Raw genomic sequence first — 24,992 nt, forward strand, 5'->3', positions numbered from 1 at the left:
GATCCTAGAGGAGAATGAACGGTACATGAACATAGCTCAGGGGACGTTGAGAGAAAAAGGTCTAAGAGGCTTGCATATTGATTGGGTGTATCGGGCACACGGGTGGGTTCGCGAACAATCTGAGTGAGGTCATAAGCAATGGCAAAATCATGACAAAACCTCCCCTCATCATCTGTCTTATTTGAATGGGTCAGCCATTCCACGTTATGGACGTTGAAGTCACCACAGATGTGAATGTTAGCCGAGGGATGTGAAGACAGTATGTGGTCTATTTTCTCAGATATGCTCTTAAAGATAGTAACTCCACTGTTATGGGGCCTATAGAGGGCAAATATAAATGCAGTGGTGTTAGCAAGTGCAACCCTGAAGCACATATAGGGTAAATTAGGATCTTCTCTAGAGATATCCCTGCCACATGGGAAGCCATCCTTAATGTAGGCACATATTCCATGCCCATGGCGATCTTGGGAGTCAGATTTAGCTGTTAAATTGGAGTATCCATTAATTATGAACTCATCTAGGGAAGTGGTCGGCCCTATTCCAGTTTCACATAGAAATAATATGTCCGGTTTCGTCTCCTGTAATTGGGTTTCAACCTCTGGAAGGTTGGAACGTAGACCCCTGATATTGGAGGAGACCTGGTAGTAGGGGTCTACGCTGGAAGATGGGGTTCTAGGTTTAATTAAAGTTTCAAGATATCTTTGTTTTTTTATTTTTTTGAAACTGTAAGGTGTAATCACAGAATAGTTACAAAACATCCTCTCCATGTTAAGAATGGCTTTCAAAATAACATCATATAAAAATTTCTGTGTACTTTCAATTTTGTTTCTTCGCAAAAAAACTGTACTTTCACCTAATTTGTTTTAAATTAAAAAAGTGGGAAATGAATTTAAATTTTACAAAATAGAGGATTTTTTTCACTTATCGATTAGAGTCGTCAAATCGTGGTGTATGGACTGAAAAAGCTACCGGAAATAAAAACCGAATAGTCACGCAGAATGTTGCCCGGTTGTTTTGAGGTGTGTGTATAAAGGGGGGGGGAGGTAAAGTAAAAAAATAAGCGAAATGTGTAAATATATAAAAAAATGATGTTAAACTTCAAGAAATAAGCAAAACAAAAAAAAACAACAGCAAAAAAAAAAAAATAAAACAGCGAACAAACGTAAAACTGCTTTTAAAAAAGGTGTGTGTGTGTGTGTGTGTGTGTGTGTGTGTGTGTGTAAGGGGGTAAAGTAAAGAATAAGCGATATAATCGGCTCGGCTAAAATCGGAAAGTATTCTTAACGAATAAAAGTTTATTTTTTTTAATATGTTAATATTTTTTACTTTTTAATATTTAAAAACACAGTTAGATGATAAACAGTCACTCTTATAAAATTTCACGGAAAACGGGCGTGTAAATTTCTAGTTTATCGACTTTGAACAAACCAGACGTTTGATTTTTATATATATAGATATATGTTTATGAAAGTATAGCTGACTATAACCGCCCGTGGTTGTTTTGTTTTTTAGTTTTAAAAATAGTGAAACAAAAATAATAGTAAAAGGCATTTCTCAACAATGTTTGCAGGTAGAATCTTACTATCGTTCCTCTCACGAATACACAGTAAAACCCCGAGATACGGTGGCCCCTGGATTCTTCAGGTTACCATATTTACCCCACCTTACGGTGTTGTTTATAATGTTATTTGATTATATACATGTGTATGATATACTGTTCAGTATTTTGTTCTAATTTTTAATGCCGTATCCCGGGGGTCTACTGTATAGTTAGACACAAGGCCAGGAAAGTGGAATTTGAAAAGCTAGCGTTCTGGAAGAATGGCACTCTTGTAAAAAAAATTATCTAGGCAGCGCCGTCGGTATTCCCAAGTAGGGGTGCTTGAAGCGGTTAGCAATAAAGTAACCCCTTCTCAAATTGCGAGTTTAAAGTCTGGGTATGTTGACCTCCTAAAAATGTGCAAAACCATATCTCAGAGAAGAAACCATCCTAAAAAATGGTGTAGACTTTGCCGGTCTGATTTTGGTTTACTAATTTCTACTATATTAATAAATATAAAGAATAAAAATAAAATAATATTTTTTTTTTACAAAGGAGTCATCACTTATCAAGGCCTGGAGATCAATGGGACAATATCATAGTAATCGTTAGTAGTGGAAATTTGGTAAATTGGATTATTTAAGGGGACTGCTCATCAAGAACTTGTTCATGTTGGACTTGAAGACGACCATATTGTAGTCAGTTGGAAAGCAGAAAAGCGGAAGAGAGTTCAACAGGCGTGTAATTCTAAGAACTAAGCTTTGTTCATGGAATCTACGTTTTGGTTTAGGCACAAATAAAGAGTGGGGGGGGAATTATTAATAGTGATTTCAGCTTTTTTTTTTTAGTAAACTCAGGGAAAAATATCCTAACTAATAGAAACCGTAGAGAGAGAGAGAGAGAGAGAGAGAGAGAGGGAGAGAGAGAGATAGATAGATAGAGAGAGAGAGAGAGAGAGAGAGAGAGAGAGAGAGAGAAATGATCCTACTGTGAAGCAAAAGTTGTACAATCTCTAACCACACCTTTCCTGAAGCGACATTGCTTGAGTCCAGCGACGAGGAAAAAATCATGTCGCCAGTGAGTACAAGAGATTGAAAAAAAAACAAACAAACAAAAAAAAAAAACAAAAAACAAACAAAAAAACAAAAACAATACCAATAATAATTTAATCAAATGTTATGTTCTGAAGGAAAAGCTATACTATGTCTGCTGTTCATATATTTGCATTCAATATACTAGAAATAATACAATATTTACATTCAATATACTAGAAATAATACAATATTTGCATTCAATATACTAGAAATAATACAATATTTGCATTCAATATACTAGAAATAATACAATATTTGCATTCAATATACTAGAAATAATACAAGCTCGTTAATTCTAGTAAATTAAATATAATTATCAATAAAAATCTTTCTGGGTATGTTTTCTCGTTTTTGAGTTTTAATCAGACATACAAGCATACACAAACGACCTCCAATTATATTATAGATTTAGCATGCTGTTCTTTACAATAGACACATTTGTAATCAATAAAAGTCCATACCTTTTCATCAACATTATGTGGGACATACAGGCGGGCGCAAACACGGCTCTAGAAAAAAAAAATTAAGATGTAAATTTATATGAATGCAAATTGGTAAATTATTTCTACATAAACGTACATCTCCGTTTATTTGTGTGTCTGCGTGCTCACAAAAACTGCTCGCAAAAGCGTCTCAAACAGCGGAGATTATTATTACTTTTATCGGCACACTTCTTTCTAAAGTCCAAACATTTAGCACCATAGTAGGGACTGTAGTAACGTGATAGTGTCAGAGATACCTAGCTATTAGATCTTTGGTGGAAATATAGAAATCAACATCAAGATTCATTGCTCTCTGGTTGTCTCTGCATCTGTGTCTGTGGCAAGTACGAACGCGTCAACGGCAAATTCACAAAGTAAGCAGTGTTTTTGTGCACGTGTAATCGCAATTGCTTTGCAGTGTCTCAACCAACCCTTTATCGACTTTGTATGAAGTGCTGGACCTTGCTGCTATGGGTGTCGAGGTAGGAAAAACAACTGGATACTCCTGAGGACTGATTGTCATAAGTTCTGCGCAGTAAAATTTGCTTCACAACGAAAACAATAGCAACAGGGCGGTGACGCATGCAACTGTTGAGTCTTATTTCTCCCGTCGTCTGGGTTGAAAAAAAAAAATGCGATCAACATAGAGGGCTTAATGAAGACGAAACAACCCTGACCCGCTCCTCCTCCTCCTCCTCCTCCTTTTTTTCTTGTTGTTGTTGTTGTTGTTTTTGTTGTTGTTGTTGTTGTTGTTGTTGTTCTTCTTCTTCTTCTTCTTCTTCTTCTTCTTCTTCTTCTTCTTCTTCTTCTTCTCAACAACAATAACAACGTTTGAAGTGGTAAAAATGTTTTTTTTTGTCGTAACTGACATTTACGACGGTTTTTCTTAGAGTTGATCATATTTTGGATTTTGGTGGCATAAAACATACGCATCTTTATGCAAATGAGATAAACTCTTGAATGTTGATTTCCCTTGATTAAATAGTATATATATATATATATATATATATATATATATATATAACTAGCATTTTAGCCCGGCGTTGCCCAGGTGTTTGGAGGTGTGTGTTGAGAAAAGAAAAGTGGTAGAAGTAAGGCACGCTCGAACCCGTATCGCAAAGGAGTAAAAGAACCGGGGAAAACCTGACGTCTTTGCTGTTACGACCACCGCCAAACCGAAAGTGACGTAGGTTTTAATTAAGGCTAGACAATCGAAAGGAGAGCATGACTTTCGAAAATATCGGCGAAAAAAGCGACCCCACCGTGTAGAAAAGTGCCCAGTTTAAGATGAAGATATTAATGTTTTTAGCCAATTTTTCGATATTTGTCGTCTGAAGGGTCGAACTTCAAAACGATTCTGATCTAGTAAAAATCCGTCGCCTCCATCGAAAGTTTTGTAACTCAAATTATCGACCCAAACCGATTAAAAAGGTTGCCTTATCTCTGAATACCTTGTATGTAAAATTTTAAATGTTTAGACCAGAAATTGTCTGAGTAATTTAGTAGAGACCGAAGCGGTCAAATTTTAAAAAACTTTAACCCCTATTATGACTCCTTAACGTTTATTATTTTGCTCTCAAATCAAGTTAGTAAGTAAGACCCATGTGCAAGGAATCTATATCTAAAAATTCAAGTGTTTAGACCCAAAATTGACGGAGGAGTTTGGTAGAGTTCTCAAAAGTCAAATCGTTGAACTTTGACCCCTTAGCAGCCAAATTTCTGGCGGAAAACCAATTACAAAAATTTTCCCAACTCTCAGTACTTTGTATATCAAATTCCGAGTGTGTAGACTGAAAATTGGCAGAGTTATTGTGTAGGGAAATGTACACAGGCGCACAGACAGACAGACAGACATACAGACAGACAGACACTTTCACTTTTATGGATATACTAGACTACCGGTAACCCGTAAGTCAGTATGTTATATTAGCTATGGAATTCATGTATGAGCGTGACGCTTGTGACGTAAAGAAAAAATATATATTTTTTTACATAACAGAAACATTTCTATGAAAGTATAATAAAATGTAAAATCACGGACGGATCACTCAAACATGAACAAAAAATCCTCCCTATTAGTATAAAGTTACCTATTTTCCGAATAATCGCTCAAAAATCGAAAATTAAATATGATTTTCCTACGAATCGAACGCCGACGAAAGTCATTTAGCAGCAAAAAATGCACATGAACCTACCGATGAGAAATATAAGAATGAAAAACTCATATTGGAATCCTTCAGCCAAGTTATAGAAACTTAAACTCTAAAAAAAAATAATTAATAAAACCTGAAGCAAAAAAATAAAACCTAAATAAAATGAAATAAAATAAAATTAATATTGAAACAAATTAGTAAATGTGTCAACAAATTCACCGTTCTCACACAACTATTTTGTATCTAGAAATGTAAACAAAAAATAAAAAAGGAAGGAAGGAAGAAAAATGGACGGATAGAGAGTAGTAGTAGTAGTAGTATTGGTTTACTACAATTGTTCTTATGTTTGTCAACGGGTTAAAGTTGTTTAGTTGTGAGAAAATAGCGACAGTATAGTTGTACATGTTAAAATAAGGTCATTTATTAATTCGACGCATGCACACGAGAACAAAAAAGTGAGTGAATCATATACAAAACAGAACGCAGAAAAAAGGAAATAAAAGTCAGCCGAACTTTTTTGTTGGTATAAGCCCCGTCATTGACTAATGGAAAAATTGATCCATGGAAGGAATAATAAAGATTGATTGGCTATATAGCTAGACTAAACACCACATGTATATATTAAAACACCCAGCAAGATGAATTCCACGCATTATATTTAGACAATTCTCTTCAGGGCCAAAACGCAGAGGCCTCTGTGTAGCTTAATTGCCATAGATGTAGTTTTATAATTATATATATATATATATATATATATATATATGTGTGTGTGTGTGTGTGTGTGTGTGTGTGTGTGTCTGTGAAATGTTTGTATTGCTGTAGTTTTCTAGATGTAAGTTCGATGAAACTAATGTTATGTAAAACATTGTTCAATGATACGCAGAGTTTTATTAAAGTATATTTTTATTTATTTTATACAAATATTATTGGCTACATATCAGAATTGAAATAGACTATTTAAATTTTGGTCTCATTGTAAGAATCTGACATGATGACGTTGTATTTCTAAGGAAATCGCAACACAAACATAATATAAAGATATATAGCCACTAATGTTTGTATGAATAAATAAATAAATAAATAAATAAAATTATACTATATATATATCACGTTTTTAGAACACACACACATATACACACATATATATATATATATATATATATATATATATATTCAGAACGTAAGATATTCTATAACTATTTCCACAGCCAAATAACGTCGCAGCTCACAAGAGCCATGATAGCCAGCAAACCAGGAATCCAAGACTTGAGTTTCGTCCTCATTTAGGCCCGGGATTTGAAACAATGCAAGATGCTCGGGTTTCAAATCCCGAGTTCAGATATATCTTACTGATGAGCGCAAATGAGGGCGAAACTCGAGTCATGGACTTCCGGTTTATTGGCTGTCATGGTTCTTGTGAGCTGTGACGTTGTTGGGCTGTGGAAATAATTATATATATATAAATATATATATATATATATATTTATATTTCTGTAGAAATATATTTTCTTATAATATATATCAATCCTTATTTAAGAAGCTCAATGTAATTACAGCGCAATATAAGGACTAAATGACAAAAAGTTATATTCCAAAATTCATGATGTTGACCATCTTATAATTTATTCCTTTAATTCAGTTGACTTATATAATTCTTGACAGTATCTGTTTCCAAATTATAAGCTGGTCAACATCATGAATTTTGGAATATAACTTTTTGTCATTTATTATATATATATATATATATATATATATATATATATATATATATATATATATATATATATATATGACTATGCATATATTTGTGTGTGTGTGTGTGTGTGCAATCAGAACCCATATCTGTATATTTACAGGCGCATATATACACAAGGAAAGCAAAGAGAAGGTGGATAAGCCATATGCAAACAACGATGGATGGAATAAATATGAAAATTCTGGTAAAAAATAGCGGAGACCTGATAAAGAGATGAAAGAGATAATGAGGCGGAGATTTACTTACGAGACATTTTTCAGCGATTCTTTGATCTCCCGACCCAGTTTGTGGATATATTGCCATTGTTCCTTATGTACAGGTGGACCAACGTTGTCTGCTGTCAATTGTGCTACGTCGAAGAGGTATTGTACGATGTAAACTGGCGCTGGAAAGATCGGAAAAATCAGGTACAATAAAAGTCACAATAAACACGATCGCTAAAACTTAAAACTTTTGTTGGGGTTGAGAGAAAATATCATTACTTATTCCATTTAAATAACTATTAATTCCTATGAACTTTGAGCTAAAATTAATGAAGCAAACGTTTAGATTCTTTGGCCATTTATTATTCATTTTTCTCCCAGAAGAGGAACTGTCTCACTCAGTTTTCCGCGTTCGCATATAACTTTATGCAAAATTTCGTGAAATTCTAATAAAATAATTCTAAGAATTTTAGAGCACTTGCTGAAACCGATGTTTTATTTTTACCTATGTGAGGTTTTCTATTCCTCTCTTTTATAGGAAACGTTCTATATTGTCCATGGCTGCAGATATAATAAACAACCATTGGTTAAAGATTCCTGCCAATGGCATGGGGATGGAGGCGTGTTGAATCAGTCATAGGCTTTTAGGTCTATATAATTTCTGGTGAAATGCCAAGCCTCCTCTATGTCGTCTCTAAATATATCTAATTTTGTGTCTAGTTAAAAGATTTTTCCTTTGGTCACTACCAAATACTTTTCCCTTCAAACCTTCTACTCTTTCTATATATGTTTCTATTCCTTCGTGTATGTGCTATCGGATGGCGGCCAATTTTACTCTATATGGGGGTGTTATCTATTTCATTATTTTCTTGAAACATTATTGAACCAAATTTGTGAAAAATCAGAAAATTGACAGAATAACGAATCGTGAACGAAATTAAAGGAATAATAATAAACGTAACAACGGAATAATGGAATAACAGAATAACACACACTGACAAAAACATGACATTAATATCGGTTACCAATAAATTATAGTATTTCATATAATAGACCTTACATTTGTAAAAATGCTGTCTTTGTAATATTAAACATAGCCTACCCCATTAATCATATGACGACTCGAAGCCAGCTACTAGACGTACCGAGAAAGACAGCTGTCCCATTCAAGACAATATGGCGTCGCCTATAGGATTACTCTTACGGTTGAAGGAGTGTCACTATTGAAACGTTCATTGTGAAATAAAAACAACACCGAAAATATGAAAATTAGAAGTTTGGTGGCCTGTGTAATCAGGTAATCTCGCAAATTAATGTACAAAAATGTCGAGAATGTGCTGAAGTAAAAAGAAATGTCGCCAAGATAAATTACGCACTTAGCATAAAGAAATAGAAACTTGGATCACTTGCTTTCTTTCTGTATGGTCGGAAGTGGTTCATTTTCGTGACAGAAAAAAATTAGTACAATGAGACAAATATTATGAGTAATATATTCCAAATGAAGCATGCATCTATCTACCTATCTATCTATCTATCTATCTATCTATCTATCTATCTATATATATATATATATATATATATATATATATATATATATATATATATATATATATATGTAGGGAATTTTTCAACAAAACAAAAAGTTGTAAAAAAATATAACAAATAAATGTTATTAAAGGCAATAATAAACTTCAATAATCAGGCGAAAATGCAATGTTTCACCAGTATTTTGCTTAATTTTCGATTTTGGAGCAATTGTCAAAACTCCCCAGATGACCATCTAATGTCCGCCATTTTTTGTTCTAACTCAAGACTTGACATTACTTTTATTTCAAAATGAATAGGCTCTTTAAAGTGAATTAAAAAGAAAAAAAAACGTATCCAGGTAGATAGAAGAGTAACTTATAGCACATACACCGCCTAGCTTTCCCAAAAGGTCACCCATCTCGTACTGGCCAGGCTCAACGTTGCTTAACTTCGGTGATCTGATGAGAACCGGTGTGTCAACGTGATTGTGCCACACACATACATACATACATACATACATACATACATATGTTTGTGTGTTTCAAATATGCCACCCCTCACTAAAAAACAACAAAAAACAAAAAGAAAAAAACAAAAAAACAAACAAATTAGTATCAGGTAAAAACCTTAGATTAGTGATTAAAGCCAGTAATGTTTGTTGAAATAAAACTCTACCACATCATCAACAAATCCAACTACATAAAATGGTTCAGACATTAAAAACCGCGACCAAAAGTATTTTCTTCTCAACAAGATGGCGTAAACTGTTTCCTTTCTTTTTATGGAGATTATCTTTGGGTTCTTGACCTCTTAGCCAGGAGCAAAGTGTAGTTTCTGCTCTGATATTACACTTAATCTTTTCTGTTTTCATTCAGTGAAGGAGAAATCTTTCTAGACCGAAGTAATTTTAATTTTTAGCTCACTCCAAAGTGTTCCTTTTTGTGAAACTTGATTTTTCCCCATATTATAATCCGAACTTGTGTCTAACCCTGTCCTCGTGGGAAGGCAAATAAATTAGAATTATTACGCGCTTGTATAACCATATTTAATGTGGGTTAAGATTATATGACTCGTTTACATTGTTGGATAGACGTGTTAGAACAAACATTAACCATGAAAAATGTGATAAATATGACTTTCCAGCACTTTTAATATATAACAATACTAGCTCCAAAGGATGTCCCAATAAATGTAAAAATTGAAATGACATGACTGAAGTTATGGATTTAAAACGTGATAATATTTATGCAATGATGCATTTAGTTAAAGAATTTTCAAATGTAAGAAATTCTTTTCAAATTGACATAATTTTTTTTTCTCTGTTGTTATTTGCATGCTTTTAATCTCATTGTTTTGTATCTGTCTCCCACACCAGGGAAATGTGACACAAGGGTCAAAAAGTTGGATCGAGGAGCCAGTGCCCTAAAGGAAAAGACTCCTGCCTTGCAAAAAATATCTGAGAAGCCCTTATCGGCATTCCTCAGTGGGGGCCCCTCAGATGATTAGCAATAAATTAGCTTATTCTTACAGAGAGAATGCAACGGCTGGGGGGTGGACCTTCTAGAACTGCACAGGACCATCAACATATCATAATCAACAGGGAAATGACATGTCAGAAATTGCCAAAACTGTTAATTTTGTGCCAAGAGAAAAATTCGTTAAAATCAAACTACGCTTTTATATGCTATGATGTTATTTTTTTTTCATCCTTCAGGGGACGTTATAAAAGAAATATCTGAATATGAATAAGGGACATGCGGAGAGATAGCAGCTTTTTGAAATAACCTCGATGTGCATTCATATGAGGCATCACAAAGCACTTTTTGTGCAACTGCAATGTGTAGTTAGTCTCTATAGTGAATGTTGTGGTGGCACACATTCATTTGCATATGTGGATAGTAATTACACATAAATAGGAAGACTCAGTTAGTCTGAGTGTGTGTTCACCAGAAGCCACCGAAGGCCACCGAGAGCAGATATGTTTCTCCAGCAAAGACTCTCTTATTTGACACCATTATGTAAATATCCTGTAAATATACCTTTTCCTAATACACTTCTCATTTGATCTACCTTTGTTTGTTGAGTCCTCATTCGTATTGCTTTCTACGTTACTTGTTTCAACCTGCAAACTTAACAGTGAATGACCGTTCATGCAAAAAAAGTGCCACACCTTTCATAGGTAATCCTGTTAAAATGCATGTCATTATCAGAACACAGAAGATCAAAAGGAATCTAACTACAATAAAACTCCGTTTATCTATTACGCCAGTTGTAGTTCCTGTTGCGATCATTGACAAACGTAATATCATCCTGCACGACAACCGGAAAATGCAGTTCCGCTTAGTAAAGAGTCGTAATACATCTATAGTAGTGGCACACAAAGATATCATCAGCCACCCAAAGATTCAAAGGACAATTACTAGACAGAACGAGTTAGTATATTCGAGAAGGATTCTCAACCTGATTGATTGAATTTATTGATCAATATGACCCCCCATCTTTACGACAGTCTATATTGGTAAATGATTATTCTTATCAAATATACGACACTTAAAAATGTCTGATGATCATATGAATCTTATTAAAATGTTGTAGTCATCCAAACAAAGGGAGGTAGAGGTGGATGTGGTGGAGTGGACACCGGCTTAGACAGACCACCCAGTATGCCGTGTCACAATCCTATACGGTCCATAGCACCACTTTCTACTATTGATGTTGGCAACTTTCACATAGGACTTTCCTCTTAGTACCTTAATCTAGAAATGAATCAGGGATACTACTACTACTACTTATTCTACTACTACTACTACTACTACTACTACTACTACTACTACTACTACTACTACTACTACTACTACTACTACTACTACTACTAATAATAATAATAATAATAATAATAATATCAACAATAATAAATAGCCAACAGAAACAAAACTATACTGGAGTAAGATATGGGGAAAACAACAAAATCACAATGGAAGTGCTGAATAGTTGCAAGACAAAAGAGTTTTAGCAAATTAAAGAAAGGATAGAAAACGAAAAGAACGATGAAACGAGAAAACCCTAAAATATGTCAAACTGGAGAAAATGCATCACGATGTAACACAGGCATATTGATTAAAAAACATCACGACACTACATGAAGAATTAATTCAAAACATGAGAAGATATATCCACGAAACAGGCATAGCAAAATAGATGATGAAATGGAAAACTACACTGACACAAAATGACACTGAAAACGGAACTACCCACCCAATTACAGTGAAAGTCATCACAGCAAGAGACACGCACCACCTGCTATTAATATATCAAAACAAAGCAACTCCCCTCGAAAAAAAGCATAACCATGGCATGGATGAAAACCTACAACAGGATCCTTCAAGTATGATCGAGTGCTAGAGGATGTACCAAATATCAGATAAAATCATCTCAATTTGGTTAAAAAAACCCAATGAAAACATGGATACTGAAACTGACATCTGGAGGACAATCTGAGATAAGAACGACAGAGATGCATCTTCCAAGGAAATTTTGTATTATCTCTGCTGTTCATCCTAGCAATGATGCCTTATAGCATCATACTGAGGAGATGTCAGATCAGATACAAGTTGACCTAAAACAGAAGATAAAATAAACCATATATACGGGAGAACTTGAACCTAGTGTTGCTAAACAAAAAGGAACTGGAAATGCTGATAAGCACAACCAGAATCTGAAATTTGGAATGGAAAAGTGTGAACTACTAGAGATGAGAAGGGGACATGAGGACATTATGCAAACATGATATCTGCAAATGTTCGGGAGGTCTGGACATCAGAAATGTAAAAGTTAGAAAAGAAAGAGGAAATTAGAAAAGAATTCATAAGAAGAACAAGAAAACTCTTAGAAACTAAATTATATAGAAGGAACCAAGTAAAAGGAATAAACACCTTGGCTGTATCACTAGTAAGATACTCTTGATTATTCATGGGTTGAGTCAAGAAAAACTGAGGCATTTCGAGCAGAAGGCAGGGAAAATGATCACCATGCACAATGCGCTACAGGATGAATGATGATGCTGACCAACTATGTTAAAAAGAAAGCCGGAAGGAAGGGATGAGTGGTTAGTATAGAGGATTGTGTGAATGACACAAAAAAGAATTAGAAAATGCATAACACAGAACACAGAAAGGCTAATCATCGCAGTAAGAGACACTGTACAAATGAACAAAAACAGAGAATAGAGAGATAAGAGAAAACACAAAAAAATGTGACGAATGATACGCGAAAAGAGTAACGAAAACACCTGGACATGACCACGTAAAGACACCTAAACAGAAAAACTCGTGACAGGCTCATACACGTATAAACATAATTATATCCAAATTAAAATCGACAAAGCGCAAGAAAACAGCAAATAAACGAAACAAATAAACAAATGAACAAATAAACGAAACAGGTGGAAGTACTGGAAAACGGAATTCACAAAAAATGGAGATACAATCAGATAAACTCTCTTAGGTAATCATAATAGTTAACAATAAAGAAGCATCCTGCTAAATCGTAGATTTCGCCGTCTTAGTAGACCACAGAGTAAATATCAATGAGACAGAAAATCAAGACAAATACACAAAAGTGATCAAAACTGAAAGGGATGTAAAACATGAAGAAGGCATTAAATAAATCTCGAAATTCCCCGAAAAAGTTGAGACGGCACTAATGAAAACAGACGGCAGTAATAAAAACAGCACTAATAAAAACGGCAGTAATAAAAACAGCACTAATGAAAAGAGACGGCAGTAATAACAACGGCACTAATGAAAACAGACGGCAGTTATAAAAACAGTACTAATGAAAACGGCAGTAATAAAAACGGCACTAATGAAAACAGACGGCAGTAATAAAAACAGCACTAATGAAAACGGCAGTAATAAAAATGGCACTAATGAAAACGGCAGTAATAAAAACGGCACTAATGAAAACAGACGGCAGTAATAAAAACAGCACTTATGAAACGGCAGTAATAAAAATGGCACTAATGAAAACGGCATTTATAACAACGGCACTAATGAAAACAGACGGCAGTTATAAAAACGGCAGTAATAAAAACAGCACTAATGAAAACGGCATTTATAACAACGGCACTAATGAAAACAGACGGCAGTTATAAAACAGCACTAATGAAAACGGCAGTAATAAAAACGGCACTAATGAAAACAGACGGCAGTAATAAAAACAGCACTAATGAAAACGGCAGTAATAAAAACGGCACTAATGAAAACGGCATTTATAACAACGGCACTAATGAAAACAGACGGCAGTTATAAAAACGGCACTAATGAAAACGGCAGTAATAAAAACAGCACTAATGAAAACGGCAGTAATAAAAACGGCACTAATAAAAACAGAAGGCAGTAATAAAAACAGCACTAATGAAAACGGCAGTAATAAAAACGGCACTAATAAAAACAGAAGGCAGCAATAAAACAGCACTAATGAAAACGGCAGTAATAAAAACGGCACTAATGAAAACGGCAGTAATAAAAACGGCACTAATGAAAACAGACGGCAGTAATAAAAACGGCACTAATGAAACGGCAGTAATAAAAACGGCACTAATGAAAACAGACGGCAGTAATAAAAACAGCACTAATGAAAACGGCAGTAATAAAAATGGCACTAATAGAAACGGCATTTATAACAACGGCACTAATAAAAACAGAAGGCAGTAATAAAAACAGCACTAATTAAAACGGCAGTAATAAAAACAGCACTAATGAAAACAGACGGCAGTAATAAAAACGGCACTAATAAAAACAGAAGGCAGCAATAAAAACAGCACTAATGAAAACGGCAGTAATAAAAACGGCACTAATAAAAACAGACGGCAGTAATAAAAACAGCACTAATGAAAACGGCAGTAATAAAAACGGCACTAATAAAAACAGAAGGCAGTAATAAAAACAGCACTAATGAAAACGGCAGTAATAAAAACGGAACTAATAAAAACAGAAGGCAGTAATAAAAACAGCACTAATTAAAACGGCAGTAATAAAAACAGCACTAATGAAAACAGACGGCAGTTATAAAAATTGCACTAATGAAAACGGCAGTAATAAAAACAGCACTAATGAAAACGGCAGTAATAAAAACGGCACTAATAAAAACAGAAGGCAGCAATAAAAACAGCACTAATTAAAACGGCAGTAATAAAGATGGCACTAATGAACACAGACGGCAGTAATAAAAACAGCACTAATTAAAACGGCAGTAATAAAAACAGCACTAATGAAAACAGACGGCAGTAATAAAAACAGCACTAATTAAAACGGCAGAAATAAAAACAGCACTAATGAAAACAGACGGCAGTTATAAAAACGGCACTAATGAAAACGGCAGTAATAAAAACAGCACTAATGAAAACGGCAGTAATAAAAACGGCACTAATAAAAACAGAAGGCAGCAATAAAAACAGCACTAATGAAAACGGCAGTAATAAAAACAGCACTAATGAAAACGGCAGTAATAAAAACAGCACTAATGAAAACAGACGGCAGTAATAAAAAGCGCACTAATAAAAACAGACGGAAGTAATAAAAACAGCACTAATGAAAACGGCAGTAATAACAACGGCACTAATGAAAACGGCAGTAATAAAAACAGCACTAATGAAAACGGCAGTAATAAAAACGGCACTAATGAAAACGGCATTTATAACAACGGCACTAATGAAAACAGACGGCAGTTATAAAAACGGCACTAATGAAAACGGCAGTAATAAAAACAGCACTAATGAAAACGGCATTTATAACAACGGCACTAATGAAAACAGACAGCAGTTATAAAACAGCACTAATGAAAACGGCAGTAATAAAAACAGCACTAATGAAAACGGCAGTAATAAAAACGGCACTAATGAAAACGGCATTTATAACAACGGCACTAATGAAAACAGACGGCAGTTATAAAAACGGCACTAATGAAAACGGCAGTAATAAAAACAGCACTAATGAAAACGGCATTTATAACAACGGCACTAATGAAAACAGACGGCAGTTATAAAACAGCACTAATGAAAACGGCAGTAATAAAAACGGCACTAATGAAAACAGACGGCAGTAATAAAAACAGCACTAATGAAAACGGCAGTAATAAAAACGGCACTAATGAAAACGGCATTTATAACAACGGCACTAATGAAAACAGACGGCAGTTATAAAAACGGCACTTATGAAAACGGCAGTAATAAAAACAGCACTAATGAAAACGGCAGTAATAAAAACGGCACTAATAAAAACAGAAGGCAGTAATAAAAACAGCACTAATGAAAACGGCAGTAATAAATACAGCACTAATAAAAACGGCAGTAATAAAAATGGCACTAATGAAAACGGCATTTATAACAACGGCACTAATAAAAACAGACGGCAGTTATAAAAACAGCACTAATTAAAACGGCAGTAATAAAAACGGCACTAATGAAAACAGACTGCAGTAATAAAAACAGCACTAATGAAAACGGCAGTAATAAAAATGGCACTAATGAAAACGGCAGTAATAAAAACGGCACTAATGAAAACAGACGGCAGTAATAAAAACAGCACTAATGAAAACGGCAGTAATAAAAACGGCACTAATGAAAACGGCATTTATAACAACGGCACTAATGAAAACAGTCGGCAGTTATAAAAACGGCACTAATGAAAACGGCAGTAATAAAAACAGCACTAATGAAAACGGCAGTAATAAAAACGGCTCTAATAAAAACAGAAGGCAGTAATAAAAACAGCACTAATTAAAACGGCAGTAATAAAAACGGCACTAATAAAAACAGAAGGCAGCAATAAAAACAGCACTAATGAAAACGGCATTTATAAAAACGGCACTAATAAAAACAGAAGGCAGTAATAAAAACAGCACTAATGAAAACGGCAGTAATAAAAACGGCACTAATAAAAACAGAAGGCAGTAATAAAAACAGCACTAATGAAAACGGCAGTAATAAAAACGGCACTAATAAAAACAGAAGGCAGCAATAAAAACAGCACTAATTAAAACGGCAGTAATAAAAACAGTACTAATGAAAACAGACGGCAGTTATAAAAACGGCACTAATGAAAACGGCAGTAATAAAAACGGCACTAATAAAAACAGAAGGCAGTAATAAAAACAGCACTAATGAAAACGGCAGTAATAAAAACGGCACTAATAAAAACAGAAGGCAGTAATAAAAACAGCACTAATGAAAACGGCATTTATAAAAACGGCACTAATAAAAACAGAAGGCAGTAATAAAAACAGCACTAATGAAAACGGCAGTAATAAAAACGGAACTAATAAAAACAGAAGGCAGTAATAAAAACAGCTCTAATGAAAACAGACGGCAGTTATAAAAACAGCACTAATGAAAACGGCAGTAATAAAAACGGCACTAATAAAAACAGAAGGCAGTAATAAAAACAGCACTAATGAAAACGGCAGTAATAAAAACGGCACTAATAAAAACAGAAGGCAGCAATAACAACAGCACTAATTAAAACGGCAGTAATAAAAACAGCACTAATGAAAACAGACGGCAGTTATAAAAACGGCACTAATGAAAACGGCAGTAATAAAAACGGCACTAATAAAAACAGAAGGCAGTAATAAAAACAGCACTAATGAAAACGGCAGTAATAAAAACGGCACTAATAAAAACAGAAGGCAGTAATAAAAACAGCACTAATGAAAACGGCAGTAATAAAAACAGCACTAATGAAAACGGCAGTAATAAAAACGGCACTAATGAAAACGGCATTTATAACCACGGCACTAATGAAAACAGACGGCAGTTATAAAAACGGCACTAATGAAAACGGCAGTAATAAAAACAGCACTAATGAAAACGGCATTTATAACAACGGCACTAATGAAAACAGACGGCAGTTATAAAAACGGCACTAATGAAAACGGCAGTAATAAAAACGGCACTAATGAAAACAGACGGCAGTAATAAAAACAGCACTAATGAAAACGGCAGTAATAAAAACGGCACTAATGAAAACGGCATTTATAACAACGGCACTAATGAAAACAGACGGCAGTTATAAAAACGGCACTAATGAAAACGGCAGTAATAAAAACAGCACTAATGAAAACGGCAGTAATAAAAACGGCACTAATAAAAACAGAAGGAAGCAATAAAAAAAGGCACTAATGAAAACGGCAGTAATAAAAACGGCACTAATAAAAACAGAAGGCAGTAATAAAAACAGCACTAATGAAAACGGCAGTAATAAAAACAGCACTAATGAAAACAGACGGCAGTAATAAAAACGGCACTAATGAAAACAGACGGCAGTAATAAAAACAGAACTAATGAAAACAGCATTTATAACAACGGCACTAATGAAAACGGCAGTAATAAAAACGGCACTAATACAAACAGAAGGCAGTAATAATAACAGCACTAATGAAAACGGCAGTAATAAAAACAGCACTAATGAAAACAGACGGCAGTAATAAAAACGGCACTAATAAAAACAGAAGGCAGCAATAAAAACAGCACTAATGAAAACGGCAGTAATAAAAACGGCACTAATGAAAACAGACGGCAGTAATAAAAACGGCACTAATGAAAACAGACGGCAGTAATAAAAACAGCACTAATGAAAACGGCATTTATAACAACGGCACTAATGAAAACGGCAGTAATAAAAACGGCACTAATAAAAACAGAAGGCAGTAATAAAAACAGCACTAATTAAAACGGCAGTAATAAAAACAGCACTAATGAAAACAGACGGCAGTAATAAAAACGGCACTAATAAAAACAGAAGGCAGCAATAAAAACAGCACTAATGAAAACGGCAGTAATAAAAACAGCACTAATGAAAACGGCAGTGATAAAAACGGCACTAATGAAAACGGCATTTATAACAACGGCACTAATGAAAACAGACGGCAGTTATAAAAACGGCACTAATGAAAACGGCAGTAATAAAAACAGCACTAATGAAAACGGCATTTATAACAACGGCACTAATGAAAACAGACGGCAGTTATAAAGCAGCACTAATGAAAACGGCAGTAATAAAAACGGCACTAATGAAAACAGACGGCAGTAATAAAAACAGCACTAATGAAAACGGCAGTAATAAAAACGGCACTAATGAAAACGGCATTTATAAAAACAGCACTAATGAAAACAGACGGCAGTTATAAAAACGGCACTTATGAAAACGGCAGTAATAAAAACAGCACTAATGAAAACGGCAGTAATAAAAACGGCACTAATAAAAACAGAAGGCAGTAATAAAAACAGCACTAATGAAAACGGCAGTAATAAATACAGCACTAATAAAAACGGCAGTAATAAAAATGGCACTAATGAAAACGGCATTTATAACAACGGCACTACTGAAAACAGACGGCAGTTATAAAAACAGCACTAATTAAAACGGCAGTAATAAAAACGGCACTAATGAAAACAGACGGCAGTAATAAAAACAGCACTAATGAAAACGGCAGTAATAAAAACGGCACTAATGAAAACGGCATTTATAACAACGGCACTAATGAAAACAGACGGCAGTTATAAAAACGGCACTAATGAAAACGGCAGTAATAAAAACAGCACTAATGAAAACGGCAGTAATAAAAACGGCACTAATAAAAACAGAAGGCAGTAATAAAAACAGCACTAATGAAAACGGCAGTAATAAAAACGGCACTAATAAAAACAGAAGGCAGTAATAAAAACAGCACTAATGAAAACGGCAGTAATAAAAACAGCACTAATGAAAACGGCATTTATAAAAACGGCACTAATAAAAACAGAAGGCAGTAATAAAAACAGCACTAATGAAAACGGCAGTAATAAAAATGGAACTAATAAAAACAGAAGGCAGTAATAAAAACAGCACTAATTAAAACGGCAGTAATAAAAACAGCGCTAATGAAAACAGACGGCAGTTATAAAAACGGCACTAATGAAAACGGCAGTAATAAAAACAGCACTAATGAAAACGGCAGTAATAAAAACGGCACTAATAAAAACAGAAGGCAGCAATAAAAACAGCACTAATGAAAACGGCAGTAATAAAGACGGCACTAATGAAAACAGACGGCAGTAATAAAAACGGCACTAATGAAAACAGACGGCAGTAATAAAAACAGCACTAATGAAAACGGCAGTAATAAAAACGGCACTAATGAAAACGGCAGTAATAAAAACAGCACTAATGAAAACGGCAGTAATAAAAACGGCACTAATGAAAACGGCATTTATAACAACGGCACTAATGAAAACAGACGGCAGTTATAAAAACGGCACTAATGAAAACGGCAGTAATAAAAACAGCACTAATGAAAACGGCATTTATAACAACGGCACTAATGAAAACAGACGGCAGTTATAAAAACGGCACTAATGAAAACGGCAGTAATAAAAACGGCACTAATGAAAACAGACGGCAGTAATAAAAACAGCACTAATGAAAACGGCAGTAATAAAAACGGCACTAATGAAAACGGCATTTATAACAACGGCACTAATGACAACAGACGGCAGTTATAAAAACAGCACTAATTAAAACGGCAGTAATAAAAACGGCACTAATGAAAACAGACTGCAGTAATAAAAACAGCACTAATGAAAACGGCAGTAATAAAAATGGCACTAATGAAAACGGCAGTAATAAAAACGGCACTAATGAAAACAGACGGCAGTAATAAAAACAGCACTAATGAAAACGGCAGTAATAAAAACGGCACTAATGAAAACGGCATTTATAACAACGGCACTAATGAAAACAGACGGCAGTTATAAAAACGGCACTAATGAAAACGGCAGTAATAAAAACAGCACTAATGAAAACAGAAGGCAGTAATAAAAACAGCACTAATGAAAACGGCAGTAATAAAAACGGCACTAATAAAAACAGAAGGCAGCAATAAAAACAGCACTAATGAAAACGGCATTTATAAAAACGGCACTAATAAAAACAGAAGGCAGTAATAAAAACAGCACTAATGAAAACGGCAGTAATAAAAACGGAACTAATAAAAACAGAAGGCAGTAATAAAAACAGCACTAATTAAAACGGCAGTAATAAAAACAGCACTAATGAAAATAGACGGCAGTTATAAAAACGGCACTAATGAAAACGGCAGTAATAAAAACAGCACTAATGAAAACGGCAGTAATAAAAACGGCACTAATAAAAACAGAAGGCAGCAATAAAAACAGCACTAATGAAAACGGCAGTAATAAAGACGGCACTAATGAAAACAGACGGCAGTAATAAAAACGGCACTAATGAAAACAGACGGCAGTAATAAAAACAGCACTAATGAAAACGGCAGTAATAAAAACGGCACTAATGAAAACGGCAGTAATAAAAACAGCACTAATGAAAACGGCACTAATAAAAACGGCACTAATGAAAACGGCATTTATAACAACGGCACTAATGAAAACAGACGGCAGTTATAAAAACGGCACTAATGAAAACGGCAGTAATAAAAACAGCACTAATGAAAACGGCATTTATAACAACGGCACTAATGAAAACAGACGGCAGTTATAAAAACGGCACTAATGAAAACGGCAGTAATAAAAACGGCACTAATGAAAACAGACGGCAGTAATAAAAACAGCACTAATGAAAACGGCAGTAATAAAAACGGCACTAATGAAAACGGCAGTAATAACAACGGCACTAATGAAAACAGACGGCAGTTATAAAAACGGCACTAATGAAAACGGCAGTAATAAAAACAGCACTAATGAAAACGGCAGTAATAAAAACGGCAATAATAAAAACAGAAGGCAGCAATAAAAACAGCACTAATGAAAACGACAGTAATAAAAACGGCACTAATAAAAACAGAAGGCAGTAATAAAAACAGCACTAATGAAAACGGCAGTAATAAAAACAGCACTAATGAAAACAGACGGCAGTAATAAAAACGGCACTAATGAAAACAGACGGCAGTAATAAAAACAGCACTAATGAAAACGGCATTTATAACAACGGCACTAATGAAAACGGCAGTAATAAAAACGGCACTAATAAAAACAGAAGGCAGTAATAAAAACAGCACTAATTAAAACGGCAGTAATAAAAACAGCACTAATGAAAACGGCAGTAATAAAAACGGCACTAATAAAAACAGAAGGCAGCAATAAAAACAGCACTAATGAAAACGGCAGTAATAAAAACGGCACTAATAAAAACAGAAGGCAGTAATAAAAACAGCACTAATGAAAACGGCAGTAATAAAAACAGCACTAATGAAAACAGACGGCAGTAATAAAAACGGCACTAATGAAAACAGACGGCAGTAATAAAAACAGCACTAATGAAAACGGCATTTATAACAACGGCACTAATGAAAACGACAGTAATAAAAACGGCACTAATAAAAACAGAAGGCAGTAATAAAAACAGCACTAATTAAAACGGCAGTAATAAAAACAGCACTAATGAAAACAGACGGCAGTAATAAAAACGGCACTAATAAAAACAGAAGGCAGCAATAAAAACAGCACTAATGAAAACGGCAGTAATAAAAACGGCACTAATGAAAACAGACGGCAGTAATAAAAACAGCACTAATGAAAACAGACGGCAGTAATAAAAACAGCACTAATAAAAACAGAAGGCAGTAATAAAAACAGCACTAATTAAAACGGCAGTAATAAAAACAGCACTAATGAAAACGGCAGTAATTAAAACGGCACTAATGAAAACAGACGGCAGTAATAAAAATGGCACTAATGAAAACGGCAGTTATAAAAACAGCACTAATGAAAACAGACGGCAGTAATAGAAACAGCACTAATGAAAACGGCAGTAATAAAAACGGCACTAATGAAAACCGACGGCAGTAATAGAAATAGGGAAAATTCTCGAATGCGGAAACAACCCACATAAATTGCAAACATTAACCAGTCCTATAGAAGCTGTAATAGAAATAAAACAAATACAAAACAAAAAAGAACACGACCACATGAAACCAATAGTAGTGAAACTGCAAAAAATTCCACTTAAATGCGTCCATATCCTCCTCCCAATAATGGCTACGACCTCGGTTATCGCCACACGAAATGATCGTAAAGGGTCGAACTGCACATTTTTAGATATTTATTTCATGTATGTTTTATTATCATGAGATAACATGCAGGATGAACCATGAATCATTAAAAGACATTGCGGGTTTACGTCTGCTTTATCGTTATTTTCGTGGCAGAATTTGAAACCAGCAGTACTAATGTTTTTCGGACATTCTGTCTATATAGTTAGAGTTGAAGGTATATATTGCTATATATATTTTCCAAATTTTAAAAAAACTTACTACCTAGCGCTACTTACGTATCGAGCACTATCGAAGTAAGTACTAAATTATTTAAATAAAATGTTATGTAGATACATAAAATAATATATTTAAAACTTTACAGAAAGTCAGAAAAATATAGGTACTGCCGGTTTCAAATCGAATACAAGGGTATCAGTTTATGATAGAGAAATATTGACTATCTTCAGTCTCGGTGTTTTTTAAATCCTTTTTTTTTTACGTAGATTCCATGTTTATGTCGAGATTAGTTTATGGTCGAGAAATATTCTCTTCAGGATCTGTTTTTTTTTTTTAAATCTCTTTTAGAGAGATTTTGAGTGGAATTATGTAAGGGGACAACCTGTATTTTGCCATGACGACATGATTAGATTATGGGGAAGTGGTTGTTTTTCTTGACTCTCTTACTCATTCTCAGTCATCACCACTTTTGACCTTGGCTACTGAAACGTAAGGATCTACTTTAATAGGGGCCAGATTTATAGGGGAAACCTGGATGGGAGTTGGGCAGCAAGATGTTTATTCACATCGTGTTTCAATCTATGCATGTTAATACCGTCGAGGAAACAGGAAACAAGAAGGGAATTCCGTAGATGAAAGGTCAGAGGAAAGAGCCCATCAGATTAGCAAATCTAGTATCGGACCTTTAGTAAAAATGTCTTCGGACATAATTGCAACTTTGTTGAGTGAAGAGAAATTTAATTTCTGCGAATTGGCACTGCGACATATGTGGTTTAAAAGATACAATTAAAATATTTGTTTAAAATAATTTAATATTTAGAGAACAGATACAATATTTCTACATTAAAAAAGCATTGATTAAAAATATCAGAAATTATTCTCAAAAATCAAGTTCGATGTAATTTTTTATTCTATAAATGAAAACAATCAAATATTTTGCCCGTCTCTGACTTTTCTCAGAAAGTTATAGACAGTGTTTCCTTTACATACGTCACCAGCGCGTTTTTTTACACAAAATTTAAACATTAATAACCTTCTCCATCTGACACCAGTAGAGCTTGACTATCACCGGCATTCATCGTTTTAGCTCGACAATGAAGAAAATAACAATGTCTATGACTCACTGAAGAAGGTTGAAGTTGACCCAAATATTTTTTTTTTTCAGTCATTGAAAATAGTCTCTTACCATCGAATTTGGTATTAAAAAATTATTTCTTATATTTCATTGTTTAATGTTTGATCCAATAACTTATATATTTTATGAGAAATACAAGCTTTCAAATTTAGCGTCATAATGGTTTTCAAAAAGGGTGAAAGTTTGAGCTCAATTAACACACATTTTTGTATATTTAGTTGTTTCCAATAAAAGCACCTCATTTTGATAAGAAGGAGGTGAAAATGGAGAAGTGAAAAATCATGTGAACTGACGATCTGGCCATGTCAAGTTATAGTTCGACAATAAAGTAAAAACAATGTCAATAACTCACTGAAAAAGCTCGGAGTCGACCGAAATATTTGATTTATTTTGTTGCCATTTATTAAAAAGTCTTTTAGCATCGAATTTGGTTTTAAAACGATTTCCTTTATTTTTCAATTCTACGGTGCTTTTCAGTGTACAAATATTGGGTTGATTATACACGTCACCAGCATACTCTTTACAAAAAATGTAGACATTAATGCACCACACAAACAGAGATCGGCTTACACCGGCATTCGTTGTTATACCTTAACAATGATGAAAAAACAATGTTTATAACTCACAGAGAAAGTCGAATTAAACCGAATTATTTGGTATATATTCTTTTCATTTATTGATAAAAGAACAATAAATTTCTTAGCATTGAACTTGGATGTAAAAATGATTTCTTATAATTTAATATTTGCTGCATTTCTGACAAAGTATTTCCTTTTGTTTCGTTTTTATTCGAATCGACATGTTACTTTTTTATTGTTACTT

General features: G+C 34.2%; 1 protein-coding gene across 1 annotated transcript in view; it reads right to left on the reverse strand.

Annotated features, from left to right (window-relative positions):
- LOC145240302 (palmitoleoyl-protein carboxylesterase NOTUM-like) overlaps positions 1-24,992 on the reverse strand; it is a 233,686-nt gene that overhangs the window by 42,245 nt on the left and 166,449 nt on the right. The window contains exons 9-10 of the mRNA XM_080103883.1: positions 7,272-7,410; positions 3,096-3,143 (exon numbers count right to left, since the gene is read on the reverse strand). Of these exons, the coding sequence (XP_079960009.1) occupies positions 3,096-3,143; positions 7,272-7,410 (187 nt within the window). The remainder of the gene's footprint in view (positions 1-3,095; positions 3,144-7,271; positions 7,411-24,992) is intronic.

This window comes from Euprymna scolopes, chromosome 19 (assembly GCF_053919585.1).
Source record: "Euprymna scolopes isolate OS-2025 chromosome 19, ASM5391958v1, whole genome shotgun sequence".
NCBI classification, from domain to species: Eukaryota; Metazoa; Mollusca; class Cephalopoda; order Sepiida; family Sepiolidae; genus Euprymna; species Euprymna scolopes.